A 17,444-nucleotide genomic window follows, 5' to 3' on the forward strand; every position below is an offset into this window, starting at 1 on the left:
TCAGACTTGGGTTAAGAAACACACACAGCAGGGTTCATGGGACTGATTGTGCTTGAGTTTCACTTTGCCATTTTAAGGAGTAGATGCATAAAGCCACTTTTTCTGATGCCTTTTCTCCTTGCGTGTTGTCATTATAAAGCCTGTTTTGGTAATTCGGGCCAAGAAGACTTATTGAAAAACAAATGACTCTATCTATGACTCCTTTATTCTGCAGCTATAAAAACAAACTTTATACAGTGCTATTAAACATCTGGACGCTTTCACAAGCGTTTGTAGCAAAGGAAGGAGATGAAAGCCACACAAAGAAATAAAAATGAATCAATTGATAACAAATATTGGGTCTTTGTCTGCATGAAGGTCCTAGACTGGTTTCTGCTTATTCATCTCATCCATTCGACCGCGAGTAGAGCTCCTGCCACTCGATCACAGGCCTGGCATATCAGAGCAGACAAACATTCACACCTATGAGCAGAAAGCACCTAAAGCTAATGCAGGTTTGACTGATTTTGATACTACGTGTAATAAAACATTGACTGAGTTAAGGTTTAACCTTAACCATTAAGCTCAAAGGATGTTACCCCAACAGCGTGAGGGCAGCAGAGATAGAGCTGAAGGAGTCAGGCAGCTGATCAGTGAGGACACCTAACTCAACAGGGAGGCAGAACCTAAGCAATCAGAGTCATACCCGCTACAGGCAGGTAGCGTGACACGTGATCTGGCAGTGAGGTGGAGCGGGAGGTGGAAGGTGGGTAACGATGACCAGCCACGAGGTCAGTCACCAGGTCACGCTCCTTCTCCGGGTGAAGGGATGAATTCATGATTACTGTAATTTAATTGTTTCACATCTTGAAGGTCTGCACTAAATACCAAACATTGCCCATTAGACATTCACCCTTCGTTATACTCAGTAAAGCACTAATACGGTATAAACCTGAATATGAACACTTTCTTTTCACATGTCTTTGTTTGCTATGAAGTTCTCCTGTCATTCAGGCCATGTTTATTCCTGTGGGAGCAGCTGGTGACTCCGTGTCAGCGACAAGGAGACTGAGGCCTTCAGGGCCAACAGCAGCAGCCTGCATATGTGTGTGTGTGTGTGTGTATAGTCACACCATCCTTGTGAGGATACTTCAGCTTCAAAGTGTTGGGGCCGTGCAGCGTGTGATGGTTGGAGTTTTGTGCAGGGGCTTGAGAACACGTTGCCAGCGTGTCCTCGCTCCGATGGCGGGGCGGCCGTGTGCATGCGCGCGTACCCGTGCTGAGGGGAGTCGGGGGTGTTTGCTTCATTAAACATGCAAATGCATGCTTATCTTCCCCCAACACTAGATAGTGGTGAGAATAGATAAGAACCAACAAAACCATGCCAGTGAGGCAGACAGAGAGCGGAGCAGACAGAGGGAGAGTGTGTGATGGGAAGAAACTCAGACGGAAAACACAGGGACAGAACAGAGACATAGACGGAAAGAAAAAGAGACTGATTCCAGAAAGCCAGTGTAGGTGTGAAGGAGGAATGGAGGGAAGAGAGGCACAGAAACATAGAGGAGGAATGAGCTTATTAACAAATAGAAGATAAAGTCTCCCCAGAGGTTAGATAAAGTACTAGGACACCTGATAGCTATGCAATTTTATTTTTTTGTTTGTGACTGATTGTGTTTTTGTTGCAACGTGTATCACTAATTTATCAACCATCAGTTTAATCAAACTTGAATGTTTATATTGTAATATTTCTTCTAAATGATAACGATGCTGCATCACAGGTGGAAATGACTGGTCGCGACGGCCACTGTTCATTTTGTGCAGCCTCGCTCGTCTGTGTCTCCAGTAGCGATGTCCTCCTGCCTTATCGTCGCCCAAGGTGCCGCACTGGGTTCTGAAGTTACTGTTGTGGCACTTCTGTTGACTTTGCCTCTCCATAATTATTCCGAAGAAGAATGTCTGCGTGTCAGCGGAGGCAGTTGTGTGAGATTACGGCGTCTGTTTCCCTGTCGGTTCAACAGGAGTACCCGACGGCGAAGCAGCGTGTGCATTCATCCATACAGAGATGCCAAGGTGTGTTGTTGACCACACGCTGGAAAAGGCCCGACAGACTATTACCCTGCTTTTTAATATGCAGCATTGGCGGTGTCTGCTGGATGACTGCCTGCCTGCCTGCCTGCGTTGGACTATACAGTACGCGGCGACAGTGCGATCGGTGTTTGGTGGAAGGGGTCTCCGTGTAACAGGATGAAAGTAAGCTGGTCACAAAAAAAAATGCCGACTGTAATTTAGAACAGGCGCCGTGTGGTGAAGTGAGGCGCTTTAAAGAGGGAGACTCGGTGCCTCGTGGTTGCTTCGCAGTGCGGCCGCGTCCGTCCAGACTCGATGTCGATGTTCGAATCAGTCCATTTGTGCCAGATGTAATGAAATTCTCTCCAAGTGTTTCTGATCTATCTAAGATTAGAACAGAAGGTTGGACAGCCTGGAAACATCCATGTCCTCATGGCAGAAGCGGATGCAGAGGCAATTAAATAGGTTGAATAATATGAATATTAAATAAAAATACTATTTCTAAAGGTTTTGTCTGAACGAGGGTGACGTTGGGATTTATAATTGTTCTCAGAATCGCTGGAAATGCAAATGCAATACAAAGTAGATGGTCTCACATTTGTTTCATCAAGAGCTATTCAATTTCAGTCTTTCACTGTCTAATATAAAAGCTCACATTCTCAGAATATATACCTTAAGCATCCATTACCGCCGGCAATTCTGTTAATGATAATGTCCAGAGACTTGCAGAGACAGACAGAGGAAAATTAGATGGAGCGAGAGAGAGATGTAATAAAGACCACGCAAGGAGGAAGGAGTGAGCGAGAGGAAGTAGAGAAAAGAGAAGGTGAGGGATCAAGCGAATTAAAGAATGTTTAAGGGAAAAATGAAGAGTCAAGCTGAGAGACGGAGAAATGATCTTAATACGTCGTCACGTGGCCGTTAACACTCAAACGGCTGCCTCCAGATGAGCTGCTTCCGCCGGCGTCCTTAAAAGCGTCGGCGCTGGAGGCGGATCGCTCAGAGAGAGGGAGAGGGCGAGCGGGGGAGGGGTTGGCCGTGAGTGAGCGCGTCCTCTGGAGGCGCCGGGGCCCCAGGCTAAGGGGATCAATGCGCCGCGCCGTGCGAGGGGAGGGTTTAATGGAGAGCGGCGCCCGCAGGAGGCGGCCGATGGGTCGCGTCCCTGTCACCTGCCGGCGTCGGCCTGCTCCGCTGTCAGTCACGCCCGGGCCGCAGCTCGGCTCATTCGCCTCCACTCTGCAGAAGTCCCCGACACCGTCATTACTACGCGCTGACATTGCGATGAGGAAGAGAATACATTACAAATGAAATTTTAAATGTTAAAACGGTGGGATAAAAGGCGGGGCGAGCGCTTCGCCGGGACCATTCGCCGCCGCACGGCGCTGCTTAGCAGAACAAAACATCACACTGCCGCTAAGATTTCGCAGAGGATTTAGATCACACAATAAACGTAGCGAGTTTATTTCCTCTGGGTCACCGGCTTCCCAGGAGCCGCAACTACACACTGATTACACTTTTTATTGGGACTTTTATCACCTGATCTGGATGCTCCCAAATTGATTTTTGTTTGCATTGCGGCCCACTGAGTCAGGCGCCGAGCTGGGTGGGGGGAGTCTATCGATGACTGGAAGCTGAGAGCAGTGTCTGTATAGTCCAGAAAATCCCACTGCATGCAGATTAATCATTGTAGCCCATTCATGTTACAGCATATTGTATATATTTATTGTATTTGGAGACTGCCTTCAAGATCTATCGGTGTTTGGATTCGGGTTAGTGTTGTCACTATGACAGTGAGATATGTACTGAATATACGTCGTCAATATAAACATATGCAATGAAACGGTCCAGTCCAACAGTAAAGGAGGTGATGAATGGAGGGAATATTGTCCCCTGCTGTTACATTTTAGAGGCATCAGTTTAAACATCTGTTTGTGTTCCTTCCAAGGGAACGAATGCAAAATCGGTGGAAGGTGTGTGTGTGTGTGTGTGTGTGTGTGTGTGTGTGTGTGTGTGTGTGTGTGTGTGTGTGTGTGTGTGTGTGTGTGTGTGTGTGTGTGCGTGAGAAACGGAAAGAACGCTAATGGGAAATCACTAAAAAGCAATCACCGCACTCACATTTTCCCCCTCACAAGCTTCATATTTCACCCAGTCATCGCATCGAACGCGAACATCTTTTTTTTGTTGTTGTTGTTGTTGCGTCGTTTCAAGATGTTTCGCAAATGTTGACTTTTACACATTTGGTGTCTGTTAGCAATAGGCTGTAAAACGGTAAGAATGAACAACTCGGCGAACGGAGGGCTAGCGAACGCGCTCGCCAGCCTCGTCTACATCCAGATGGCCTTTGTTTGTGTGTTTGTGTCAGATGGAAACTGTTAAGTGACTGCAGACCAGGCATGGTGATATATTGTGAGACTCTTCCCCTACCACTTAATTAAAACCTCTGCTGCGGGGGAACCACTTCATGTCACATTACATCGCTCTCATCAATCACTCGCACACATGCACACGCTTATTCCCACATACTGTATGTATGTCATCATGTCGGCTGTTTGAATTGCTTCATCATCTTATAACAACACACACACACACACACACAAACACACATCATGCGTTTCGGGTAACAAAGCATAGAAGTGGTTCATTATCCCTTCAAAGAGGGCACGTTACCCTTGGTGGAGCATTAGCTGCTGGGAGGCATGTGAGGCAGATGAGTGACAGGCCCAGCAGGGGGTCAGTATACATTGTCTTCAGATGCTTGTCTGACTATGAGGGAATGGACTGAACCGAACCGGGGCATTTCCGTAACAAAGGAGCACAATGTGTCCACTTGCAGCATCTTAAAATCCAAGCAAATTGCATATTGAGTGAGTGAATAATCAATGAATGCTGACCTGTAAAGTCCACGAGCCTTAAGTACAGAAGCTTCTGTTCCTGTTAATGTATATACTTGTGCAAAAGGCTAAAGGAAGAGGCTTTTAGTTCCTCTGTTTCCCATCCTGACCCGTTATAAGTTTAGCAGAGTGCCTTCAACTCATGCTCTCCCGCTTTCTTCCTCCCATTGAGGGTTTGTGAATCGTGCTTAACCACGGTTGGGGCGAGTCATGTTGTCATGTGTGTGTGTGAGAACACGTAAAGGGGGGCAGGTTATTTACCCCGCACTGTCTCTCTCTTTGAGTCCAATTACAACACACACACACACACACACACACACACACACACACACACACACACACACACACACACACACACACACACACACACACACACACACACACACACACACACACACAGATATATTCGACCACTGGAGTGGAAGCTGCTGAGAGTGACTCTGTGACTCCCACTAAATCATTGGTTAGATTATCCTCTGGGGGATGAGTGATTTAGACCGTCGACTGCTTCAGCCCCCAGAGCCCTGAGATGTCCTATCCACCCATGAAATCACAGTAGTGCCCTTGAGTGCGAGTTCGCATGCGTGTGAGTCACATTAGTGCGCGTGTCTATGGGCGCCGCGTGGCGCCTGATGCGGCAGCGCGGCATCACGATTGTACTTCGTGAAGCTGAAACAGACAGTAAGGTGCTGACAATCATACAGAGTCTGATTACATAAACAGATGCACTTGGATGCTCCTCATCAGCATCGACATGAATGGAAGGCGAAGTGTGCCATCAAATGTAAGTGTGTGTGTGTGTGTGTGTGTGTGTGTGTGTGTGTGTGTCCACTGGGAATCATTCCATCACTTCATGAAATGATTTGTGTCAAAGAGAAGTGGCGGCACATTTACTCCAAACTTTTGAAAACACAGGAAGAAAATACAAACTCAGCATAAGCTCGTAGAGTGTTTCCACTTTATAAAAATCACAGCTGCTTTAAGAAAAAGCCTCTAGAGCTCGGTTCGCGCCAATGAGAGCGGGAGAGTTATTGTGACTCTAGTATCACGTCACGTAGACACACAGAAATCCATGCTCTGTGGAAATACATCTCTTTTACAACTGCGCTGAAAACTCCACGGCCTGTGTTTCGTATTAAAGCCACAGGCTGCGACCGTACGCTTGATTGGGTGTCTGGGACCTGACTCGCGTCTGAATTCCGCTGAGTCGGGGCCAGCGGTGTTCTGATAAATCATCGGGCCTTTAATTGGCCGGTGTACTCGCAGCCTCTGCTGTTATTGTTCATATGTAAATGCGTATTGAAATGCTAATATTAGGGCCACTTTGTCACATGTGATTATGATTCACTCAAGGAGGCCTTAATGGAGCTGACAGTGCGTGTCTTCCAATTAATACTGCTGATGGTTTTGTTAAATGCTGGTTTTGTTTTAAAAGATATTGTAGCTTCGGAGAACACGGAATGTGACTGAATCCTAACCGACTAAAGTATCCGAGGACATATATTAGTCTACACAATCACACAGACACACCTGTGGAGGACTGCACATCATGACGGGACGAGGTGCTTAAGAGACATGATAAACGGCGGAGAATAAAGCTGCAGGCTTGAAACATCTCGATTGATTTCTGCACCACGCCGCATTGTTTTCTTGTTTTTTTTGGAAGAGGGGTTTTTGTAGCAGCTGTCAGCACCCGGGCATTAGAAGTTATTTTAGTGAACACTTTGACTAGACAATTCTCTCCCCGCCGCACTGTTGAGCTGTCATTCAGCTGTCACGTCCACAAAAGTTTGTCCTCATCCTTGTTGTGAGCACAATGCGCCCGCGTTCTGAATAGAACATGCGGAAGCTGGGCCGCGTACGTATCAGCGAACGTAGACGCGGCACGCGTGCATCCGCTTCACAAAAACACGCTTTGCTTTCCAGGCTCAATGTTGTGACATGCTCCTGGTTGATTTTGCCCATTCTAAACACAAAGATGCGCGCGCACACACACACACACACACGCACGCACGCACACACACGCACACACACGCACACACACGCACACACCCTGTGCTGAGCATAAAAGCCCACTCTGTCTTGACTGACAAATTACCGTGACACTGTCATGCTGATGATGATAAAGCGCAACGCCGTTGTCATGGCAACCACCAGTGGGTAGACAAGCGCCCATATAACAGATAGATCTGCAAAAAGATTGAGTGGATCTCAAACCAGAGCCATGCCTCAAAGCGAGCTCCAGCATCCTCCCTTGATAGAATCTGCTCCTTCTCAGCCCGCGTGGCTCTGTGCTGACCTGCAATTCAGACAGAACCGACCGGGTCAGAACTTTGACTTCAGAGGAGATAATGATAACTATAGACATGTATTCTTACTTCCCAGTGCATATCATTAGTGATTTTTAAAGTCAGTCTTCTCATATCTTTAAAACTGAAATGCTGACATGTTAAATAATTATTCGACTCTGCATCGAAGTGCTTTGAAGGTAGCCATTTTAAAGTCAAAGCACAGTCTATTTGCAGAATTGATTATGTCTAAAATGCTAATGAACACGATTAAATTCATGTTTTTTTCCTCAAGTTCAGTTAATTATTTAATCGCCAGAAAATGATTAACTCGACCCTTTGGTTTCATGTTTATACCTGCATTTTGTGAAAGTAAAGACATGTATTAGTTCTGTTCTGTTCTGTACCAAAGAGGAGTTTCTCACTAAAGGAAATGTTTCCACAGCTGGGTATATACATTATGTGTTTAGGAGGAGATGCAATCATCGAACTCCCTTCTACTAATTACTGGTTTATAGCATAATGAATAGTCCCATTAGGTCGACTGGGCTGCTTTATATTGACCAGCTTCTCCCTTGTTTGGCTTGAAGGCTTTACTGCTGCTTTTATTTCACCCTGATGAACAGCAAACGTGTTGACAACTGACGTTACAAATGCTGGTGTGAGGGTGAGCCTTCGATAACTGCTGCTGCTGACCTTGACCTCTGCCCTTTGACGATTATGGATGAATATCCATCTTTACTGCTATAACCCTATCATTATATTATTTTATCTTTATATATCATTTCATTTTCTATGCACAGGTAGTATTGAGGTCGGTGTCTGTGCTGCTTTCTGTCCCCTCCTCTTCGAATCCCTGGGCTCACTCCAAAGCTTAAAAGTGAAAGCTGTGATAGCGAACAGGCTCTGCCTCATTTGGGCAGTTTTAACCTCCTGCCAGGCCCGTGTGCCTGTGTGCTAGAGTGCTGAGGCATTAGTAAACACCAACAGGGCATTATGGTCTATTAGGCTCCTATTTTAGTGCTGGCAATAATGAAATAGCCCAGAACACCATGTCAACCTGTCATTTATTTCTCTCTAACTCAAACGGGTACATGTAAAGGATTTATACAGGGGAGTTTAGTTTTTCAATGTGAAGCATACTTTGTGCAGGGTTTCCAGCCGAACGGTTTACCTTGCAGAATGTGCGTGCGCGTCCCCACATCCACTCCGACAACCTTATCGGCATCGGCGAGTGTTCTTACAGTAAGTGCTGCTATCTGTGATGGGAGGCAGCTTGGGGATTTGAGCAGACCCTTGTGTGGCAGCGTGGAACTATTTCAGAGCAATGCTTTACAAGCTGAGGACTAATGACTCATGAAGGATATAGCCGCCGGGGTTCCTGACTAGATGGCCTCGCGCCTTCACCATCCATACGTGATTAACACGTTTACCTGCTGCGGGTTGACTGCGCGACACACGGCTCCCGCTCTATTAAAACATGGCCTTGTTTTGCTTGTGTGTCCGTTTGAATGCGTTCGTCGCGCACCCCTCCTGTCGGGCTCGGCCCAGGCGACGGTGGAGGACGCTGTCTGTTGGCTCAAGCCGCGTGTCGGATGAGAGTGGAGTAGAGTTTAAACTGATCTTCAACACACGCTCGCTGTAAAAAATGCATCTCGCTCGATGCAGTGAAGGCAAGTGTGTGGAATAATGTGCTTATTAATCTCTCCGAGTGCCTCATAATGTTTTTTTTTTCATCTCCTGCTTACGCGCGTGTCTTATTTTCTATGACCAACCACACTTTGACACACTGACACAATTTTCATGAAGCCTGATATGCTGCAAAGTTATCGACACATGCGTAAAATAGATTCGCAGTGCAATGTAAATATATATGTAAATGATTTACATCTATCAGACATAATGTGGCCTGATGGAGGAAGTGTGTGACACTGATGGGAAACCTCACATCCAGCCGCCCACCTTTTCATAGAAATGGTAGGTTGACGGGTTAGCTCGACTCAGTCAAGCGTCTGTGGGATGTGCTGGACAAACAAGTCCAATTCAAGAAGGCCCCACTTCATAACCTACAGGACCTCTGGGATCTGCTGCTGCCCTTTTAGGTGCCAGATAACACAGAAGACCTCCAGGTAGAAGACCAGAATGAAAACAAGGCAATATTAAGCAGGTGGTGAAAATGTGTACTACTAGTAATTAGTTTCCAAAATGTGATTCCTTCATCAACTTACAGCAGGGAGAGACTGGCCCCTGCTTCCTTTATTTCTTATCTCACCTTTTTACAATTAGTTATTTTCGCAAAGTACATTTGTTTCACACACAAAAGCATAATCAAATACAATTAAATTTAGCTGAAGTCAAAACGAAACGTGCCGCGTGCTTAGCAAGTGAAGTTTATAGTAAGTGGGTGAGCAGTTGCAAGATGAATTTATAGAGAATATAAAAAACTAGCATTTAACATGTTTTATTATAATTCATGTGGATTCATGCATAATGGATAATTGCATTTGTGCTTGGGTCAATTGTACCTGGTCGGACTGGTTAGCCCCTCTCTGATGCTAGACTGGTGCATCAGGGTTATATAATAATTAATTAATTTAAAAAAATGAGATCAAGAAGAAAAAAAAAAAAGCAGGCAGAGTTGCACGCTGCAGGCGAGAGGAGCAGAAATCATGCAGACCAAGTCAAAAATACCAAGACGTTCACAACAAGAGACTTTAGGCTACAGGTTATTGATCGGTGCAGGTATTTAGCTACTGAGCAAACATCTTGGCAGAGCAACAAGACAAAGAAGCTGAACACAACAGACATGTTTAGCCACCTAACAGGGCACCGATACTCCACAAACAGGGTTTAAAAGTAGGACTGATCATCTGAGCCAGCCACACAAACAGACACACTTAAACAGATGTGCTTATTCTCATACGCCCTAATAAATGCACACACACACACACACACTCACTTAACGCCAGACGGCCTAATGGTTTAGATGAAGCAGTGTATATGTATCAGCTCGTCTTTCTGTGTGTGCATTGATTACACGGCGGGCGGCTCAATAGGCGTCCGTAACTCGGCCCCTCTGCCTGCTCCTTCCGCTCGGCTTTGTCTCTTTCTCATGCTTTGTCTCGTGGCACAGCCCCCCCGTCAGCGCGATCAATGGGCAGCGATCGATCGGATGGCGAGGTTTGCCTGTTCGTCCATGTGTGCACACATGGAGGTGTGTGGAGCTTAGCAGCGTGATCTATAACCTACAACAATACCTGGTCTTCTCTGAAGTGGCCAAGCTTTTTCAACTATCTAGTTTTGGAAATTGTCAGACATGTGACTCTGTTGTTTATTTTATTCACATTATTAACCAGACTCTCCTTCTTTGCAGCTCGTCCGATGAGCAGTTTCGCTGGAACGCTCAAGGTAATATTTACGGCACGATCGTTCAATTGCATGAACCGACTCCTCGAGCCCCATTTGTTTTTTACCCTGACAAACCTCATGGGGTTCTGGTCCGAATGCAAAAACCTCTGGCAGATGCCACGTTCGTGCTCCAAGCGTATTTGCGGAGCGTCTTGATTGGCAGGTTTGAATTATTGCCCCGACACAAACAACGCCCGCTCCGCGTGGCGCCTGATCCACATACTGGGAAGGTGCTGTAGTATGTCAGGGAACATTTATACCTGTGGTCCTGTAATCTACAGGCACAAACACAAACACAGATGCATGGTGGTTTAATAGATGATTGCAGGTACACACACATGCGGAGACACAAGCCTCATCACTCAGTCGTATTGCTTGATTTTGGCGTTGAGTCCTAATCTGCATGTTAAACCACTGCAGGCATTCACTTCTCTTTACCTGCCACTGTAAATCTATTTCACGACCCTTATTCTCTTTCTCCTTCACAGCTGATGGACAGAAAGACATTGAAGACGAGTTGACCACAGGTTTGGAGTTAGTGGACTCCTGCATTCGCTCCCTTCAGGAATCAGGAATACTTGACAGTGGAGAACGTAAGTGAGTGTGCGTGACCCGAACCTGTAGCGAAGTGCGTGAGTCAGCGTAAACAAACCTGCCGCTGCTTCCGAAGAACTATGAAGCTCATTTCTAATTGTCACGTGTGAACGTGTGAATGGCTGCAATGGGGAAATATCTAATCAGTTTTAATAATAACACTGGTGACTGATTTAAATACCCAGTGATTATGGTGTGTACCGAGAAAATGTGCCTGTATTAGTCACAGGGGAAATTAGAGATCTTGCTTAAGTGCAGCCGTTCCCTGTGTTCATATCAAGATCTCGCTTAGATTTAATTTCTAACAGTAAGTAAGTCCAGTCAAGGGAGTGTAGTTTTGCAGTTTAGACATAGGTGCAGTTTATGCTACGTAATTCATAACTAGACATGTTGCAAATACACAGTACTAGATTTATCGAAGCTCTCTGGTCCCCGGCAGCGTTTCTGTCCCGCGGGTCCTGGTTTCTGATAAATGAATTCAAACAGTGACTGAAAAGGGGTCCGGTGGTATGACGACGCACTGAATGCGCTTGGCATTTCCTTTGCAGGTCATTGGTTTTGAAACACTGCGTTTCCATTTCACTTATTGTCTAGTGACCTTTTTGATGGTTGATATGGCTGTAATGGATGGCATTTTAAGAACTCGCTCCATATTTGCTGCTCAGTTATTTTCTATGTGAGCAATTCACGCAGGTTATGTAAACGCTGTGTAGTAAACTTTACTGTGCGGCGCTCCAGATACCCGAGTGGGCCGAGTAATATTACTGAATGGACATACAGGGCTCAGCTGGGTAGTGTGCCGGCATATTAACCCACTAATTGCTGAGTGAGGTTGGCTTCACTAGTTCCACGTGTGGATGTGCATCATATGACGTGGTTCTCTATAAGGAGCTGTTACTCCCACTTTGCATAACGATGTGTGGGCGCAAATAAATCCACAGCATCTGTCAGTGTTTGTGTGCATTAGTGTGTGTTTCCCCCAGAACGAACACTGTAAACAGCTACAGTGAAGTGGCAAATACTCGCTGACATGTGACATGTTGCTGTGTGTGGCGAGGGCCTGCACAGAACAGGGAGGCTTTGGGCTTATTTTAAAATGCCGTCCTTATCGGACCTGCTTTGGGATGTATTGGGATCCCGCCAATCAAAGGTCTGGAGGGATTTGCATTCATAGCGAGAGGTAGCCGTTGTCTTGGCGACGGTGGGACGAGCTAAGTGCTGGAAGTTTGTGCAGTGTTCTTGGTTTTTGACACTGCGTAAAACTGTGGTGTTGACAGTTTGACTGAGCCACTGAAAGATTCATGTTTTTGCATGTGAGACTTCAGACAGAGACATGAAAGAGCTTAAAGCCCCACGAGCAGTGTTTTTTTTTATTCTTTATTTCACATGTACACACGAGTCCAATTACACATCCAGTAGGACGGCTTCATGTTCATACACACACACACTCGCGGTAATTTGCTTCGATCTACAGCAACTGTCCACCGCGACGTGGTTTACATCATGCGTATGAGCGTCGGAGCGAACACGTGCATGGGACAAGCAGCGAGGTCGAGTGACGAGAGCGGGAGCTCAGACGAGCACAAATTACTATTTAATATTTCATTTAAAACAAACATGGGAATCAAGACGAGAAAAGACAAGCCTTTTGTGAAAGGCAAGTAGGAGGCGACAGACCCATGCTGGAGAGAGAGAGAGAGAGAGAGAGACTGTATATGGGGAGAGAATAATGAGTAGATAATAGGTTTCAAGTGTAGCATAAAATATAAGAATACGATGTGATTTGACATCATTTTGACATCATCTTTTTCGACCGTTCGTCACACAACTGCCTGTTGACTTCTGTGACTGGAAGTAAAGAGCAGATCACTTTCCAGTTTCCGCAGAAAACCGGGCAACTAGTGCTTCTTCCCCCCACTTTACGTACTGGCTGTGTACTTTCTGTATGAAGGGAGGAGTAAAAATAGCAGCCGGATGAAATATGCATATGGCGATGAGTGAACAGATCACAGACCAAACTGTTTTGCTGTGAAGCCGGAGCGGCGCCTTCTAAACACACGGGGAGAACTTATATAACTGCTTTGTAGCAGGTCCCCTCAGCTCAGCTCTCCGCTCCACGCGCCGTTCACAGCACGGCCGCTCTTGGAAGCATCTTTATGATGTTCTTTAATACCGATCAATAAACACTGTATGTGCCCAGCGTGGGGATGAGAGGGATCATTTGATGTGAGCGCGGCGGCGTCAGGTGGAGTCAGTGCAGCCGCTCCCGGTGTTCGCGGCTGCTGCTGCAGCCTTCGCCCGTCGTCAAACCACACGTTCGTCGCCTAAATTAGCACTTTGGTGGCGAAGTTGAATCCTTTGCTCCAAGTGAGAACTTTCACGAGGGGGTCAAGTGGAGTTTTGGTCAAGCCGGCGGTGTAAGGTACCATTCAAGTGTTTGGGGAGGTGGTGTTTCAAGTCGGTGGCTTCCATCCATTATAACTTTCTTCCTTTCAGCCGTCCTCTCCATCTCGCTGCTCCTCCTCCTCCTCCCATCCTCTGTGTTCTTCTGTTTCTCTTTCCCTCTGCTAATAAATTATGTATGCCAGCTCTAACTCACAGAGTGCTGCACTGCTGCACTATCTGCTCTAAATTGCTGCTCCCTCTCTCTTCCCCATTTCACTCTTCACCTCTCAATCTCTCCCCTTCACGCCTCCTCTCTTTCTCACTCTTAATCTCTCTCTTTACTCTCTCGCTTTCTCTCTCTCACACACAAATGAACACACACACGCACACACACACACACACGCACACACACAAACTCAACTCAACCCCCACCTCCCATCCAACCGTACTTATGTCTCTTTTGGTAGGACCGGCTCTTCTTTCCCAGAGTTCCTTGCAGCTCAACTCCACCCCAGAGGCTTCGCTCCAGTACTCTGCCAGCTACCATAGCAACCAGACCCTCGCCCTTAGCGACAGCATCTCCGCAGCAACTCCTCAGCGCAGCGGACAGGTTGGAGGAGCTGTGCACAGCTACAACCAGGTAGGAACCGCGGGCGTACGCAGATGATAATGAGGCTGATGTGGATGATGATGAAATAGACAGTTAGGCAAAAAAAAAACAAAAAAAAAAAAACTAAACTGTCCACGAGAGCGAAACTTGTATTTCACCATGTACATGTTGACATTAGTGGAGTTTGACAGAAAAATCACCATTAATGGTTTATCCACACTTTACTACTACTAAGTGTATCTTAGTAGTGCTTCCTAAAGTCGTGCAGACCTCTGAGGATCGATGTAGTATTGACACATACTGAATGCTGTTTGTTTTCAGATGCCTCGCTTCTGCTCCCGTTTTACACCACAGACTAAGCAAACATCCCCCTTCTTTCCCCTGAACGTCTCTATTGCACTGCGCTTCTCCATAGCTGTCCTCACCGAAAGTAGGTCTGTTCGTTTGTCCGGTTCCTTAAAAGCCGATCAGAAGGCGACAGGCATCCATCAGCCGACGCTGAAGCAGAAGGAGGAGGCGACACAGAGAAAGTCGTTACAGTAGTTGTAGTAGTGGTGCGTTGATAAATAGAGATATGTGACTAAAATGCTTCCCAGCCTACAGGAGCCTATTATTTCGTATTATTAATGCTCTTAAAATATCAGTGATAATATACCGCTCAGCGTATGAAGGCACACTCAAACAGAGATAGACTCAAACACACACCCACGCATCTGCTAAATCACTGAGCAGCTGCAGCGCTTCATTAGAAGATATTGCCAGTGTCTGGGGCAAATGTTCTGTTTGTAATGGATGTTTATGAATTGAAAGGAGGAGGAGATATTTTCCATAGATAATTATGGATAATTATTTAATGGGGATTACGTGTCTTTAAGGGTTCGTTGTGTCGTATTTAGAAGTACCTGTGCGTTTCTTCAGTGAGGTTTCCGCCTCTGAAGCGAGCGCGTGTTGCTTCGGTTCTTCAGCGGCTTGTTTGTTTTTCATTTGCTGTGTCAAAGTGTGTGTCTGTACAGACGTCTGCGTGGATGTGTGGGTTGGTTTGTTTGTGCCCGTGTCTGTTGAAAGGGAAAGGTGAGGAGAGTGATATCTGGCTCTGTAAACTTTCACCCCCCCCCGACCCCCAACCCCCAACCCCCACCAACACACACCGCTACAGTCACACAGAGCCGGCTCCTGAGGAAGCTCCCGTTTCCCTTCCTAATATATAAAATATACAGGGCGCGCAGACAGAGAGATGGAGAAGCACACCGACAGGCGTATAGGTGCATACATGGATAAAGTGTTTTTTCTGTTGATGCCGTGTCCTCTGATTCTTTTTGTATTTGAGGGCTTCTGTCCTCTTTTCCTTCCTCCTCCGTCCTCTCTGCTCACATTCTCTGTCTGGTGAGCCTGTGTGTGTGTGTGTGTGTGTGTGTGTGTGTGTGTGTGTGTGTGTGTGTGTGTGTGTGTGTGTGTGTGTGTGTGTGTGTGTGTGTGTGTGTGTGTGTGTGTGCGCGCTCTCTCCTCTCTGATGTTTCTGGCTTGTCAGTGTAATGGGGCCAGCGTTGTCAGCCAGGCTTGTTGCTCACGAGGAGCCCTCCACATGCCGGGGCTGCTGGATAGGCAGGTGCCGCTCGCCCGCGTGTGCAGCACACGCGTGTTTTCTTTACGTGTGCTCTTTCTACCGATGGGCTTAAAGTTTACATAAGCCACTGTTTGAGGGTTGAGCGGGGGGGAAAGTGAAGGGCCTACGTGTTGCTGCCTCTCTGTTGGGTATTTATAACCCTGAGAGGGTTACTTTAATAATGCATGAAGACATGGCACCTCAAACATCCCAGTGTTTTACTGGAGGAGAAGAGAAGCAGCATGGTCTCGCTGTGTGCTCAGACTTTCTACCCATTACTTAACGGGTGACATTTCACCAATTAGCATCAACTACTTAGCGGGTGAATGACCTGGTTATCTACTGTATCATCTGTGAGTCTATACATTTCATCAATTCTTTCATCCACTTGCTGAAGTTCCATCTTGCTTCAGTTTTGCGTCCTTACAACTCAAGCGTTGGACCCAATCAAGTAACAAACCATTAAGAGTTTTGTGTCCCATCGTTCCCCAGCCCCGTGTTTCTCACTTAGCTTCGTAACCTACTAAGCTAACACAGGGGACTTATATAGCAGGCTTTAATGGTCCAAACCGCTTTCCCATACTGATTGGGATCGTTCTCTGGCTGCTGTGCCACACATTTAGCAACCCACTCTTTATTAGCATTTTACAAGTGACTTTATGTAAATGAAGCACTTTTGTATGTGCATTTAGCGTAGACAACATTTAAAAGACAGAATTTATTAGACTATCTGTAGTAAACTGCTGTTTGGTACATTGTGTTGGTCCTATTATGTTTTACAGTCTGAAAATGCTCAATTAGAGCTGAAGAGTGGAGATTGAAAACTGTGTTATTAGTTTAACAGCAACATAACATAGTAACAAGTTTGGACATACTGTTTACCTGTGCATCTGATTGGTCTCTCCCTGCCTCCTCATCTCTGCCTGTTTGTCTCCGTGATCTGTTTTTTTTTTTTTTTTGAAAGAGATGGCTAATCCACTCAACCAGCGATCAATCAGCTTCTTTGACCCCATGCAAACAAAGCAGTGCTGCGAGCAAAGGCCCGTTGACTTCAGCAGACAGGCTTTGGTTTAGAACACACAATCGGAGACTGCAACTGCTTTTCCAGAACATAATAGGAGGCTGTGCGCCTGTGTGTGGTTCTATATTCACCTAGAGGAGGGGTGCTGAGCAGGCATGTTTTTGCACCAATATCTTTCTACACAATTGTGTAGACGCAATTATTCACGCCAGGAAACAATGTGTGTGTGTGTGTGTGTGTGTGTGTGTGTGTGTGTGTGTGTGTGTGTGTGTGTGTGTGTGTGTATGTGTGTGTGTGTGTGTGTGTGTGCGTGCGTGTGTGTGTGTGTCTGCATGTTGATTAATGGATTATCAGGTGTTTTCTGTCAAACATTCCTAGTGAGTCTTGATACATGCTCAAGTGAGCATTTGACATAATTTCAGGTGAACTAGATTCCGATTTTGCATAATTAACAAACTTATTAAAGCGCAATTATACATTTTAAAATAACATCTTACTGTAAATGTTTCCACTGAATGCCTCAGTGTAACTACTGTACATAAAGTGACTCAGAGTCTGTGTTGTTTGCATAAAGACGCCTTGCGTGACCAGGCCATTA

General features: G+C 46.1%; 1 protein-coding gene and 1 long non-coding RNA gene across 10 annotated transcripts in view; one reads left to right on the forward strand and one right to left on the reverse strand.

The window, feature by feature from the left end:
* Nucleotides 1-17,444, forward strand: part of ctnnd2a (catenin (cadherin-associated protein), delta 2a) — a 163,143-nt gene that overhangs the window by 66,173 nt on the left and 79,526 nt on the right. For all 9 annotated transcript variants that reach the window (XM_055508339.1, XM_055508337.1, XM_055508342.1 and 6 more), the window contains exons 4-6: nt 10,599-10,633; nt 11,122-11,226; nt 14,080-14,252. In XM_055508339.1, coding sequence (XP_055364314.1) covers nt 10,599-10,633; nt 11,122-11,226; nt 14,080-14,252 — 313 coding nt within the window. The remainder of the gene's footprint in view (nt 1-10,598; nt 10,634-11,121; nt 11,227-14,079; nt 14,253-17,444) is intronic.
* LOC121202143 (uncharacterized) lies at nt 14,298-17,095 on the reverse strand. Its single transcript, XR_005897508.2, has 2 exons — nt 16,708-17,095; nt 14,298-14,720 (listed from the first exon to the last, which is right to left on the reverse strand). It is a non-coding gene; the product is annotated as an uncharacterized LOC121202143 (long non-coding RNA).

Source organism: Betta splendens, chromosome 4 (genome assembly GCF_900634795.4).
Source record: "Betta splendens chromosome 4, fBetSpl5.4, whole genome shotgun sequence".
In the NCBI taxonomy this organism is placed as follows: domain Eukaryota; kingdom Metazoa; phylum Chordata; class Actinopteri; order Anabantiformes; family Osphronemidae; genus Betta; species Betta splendens.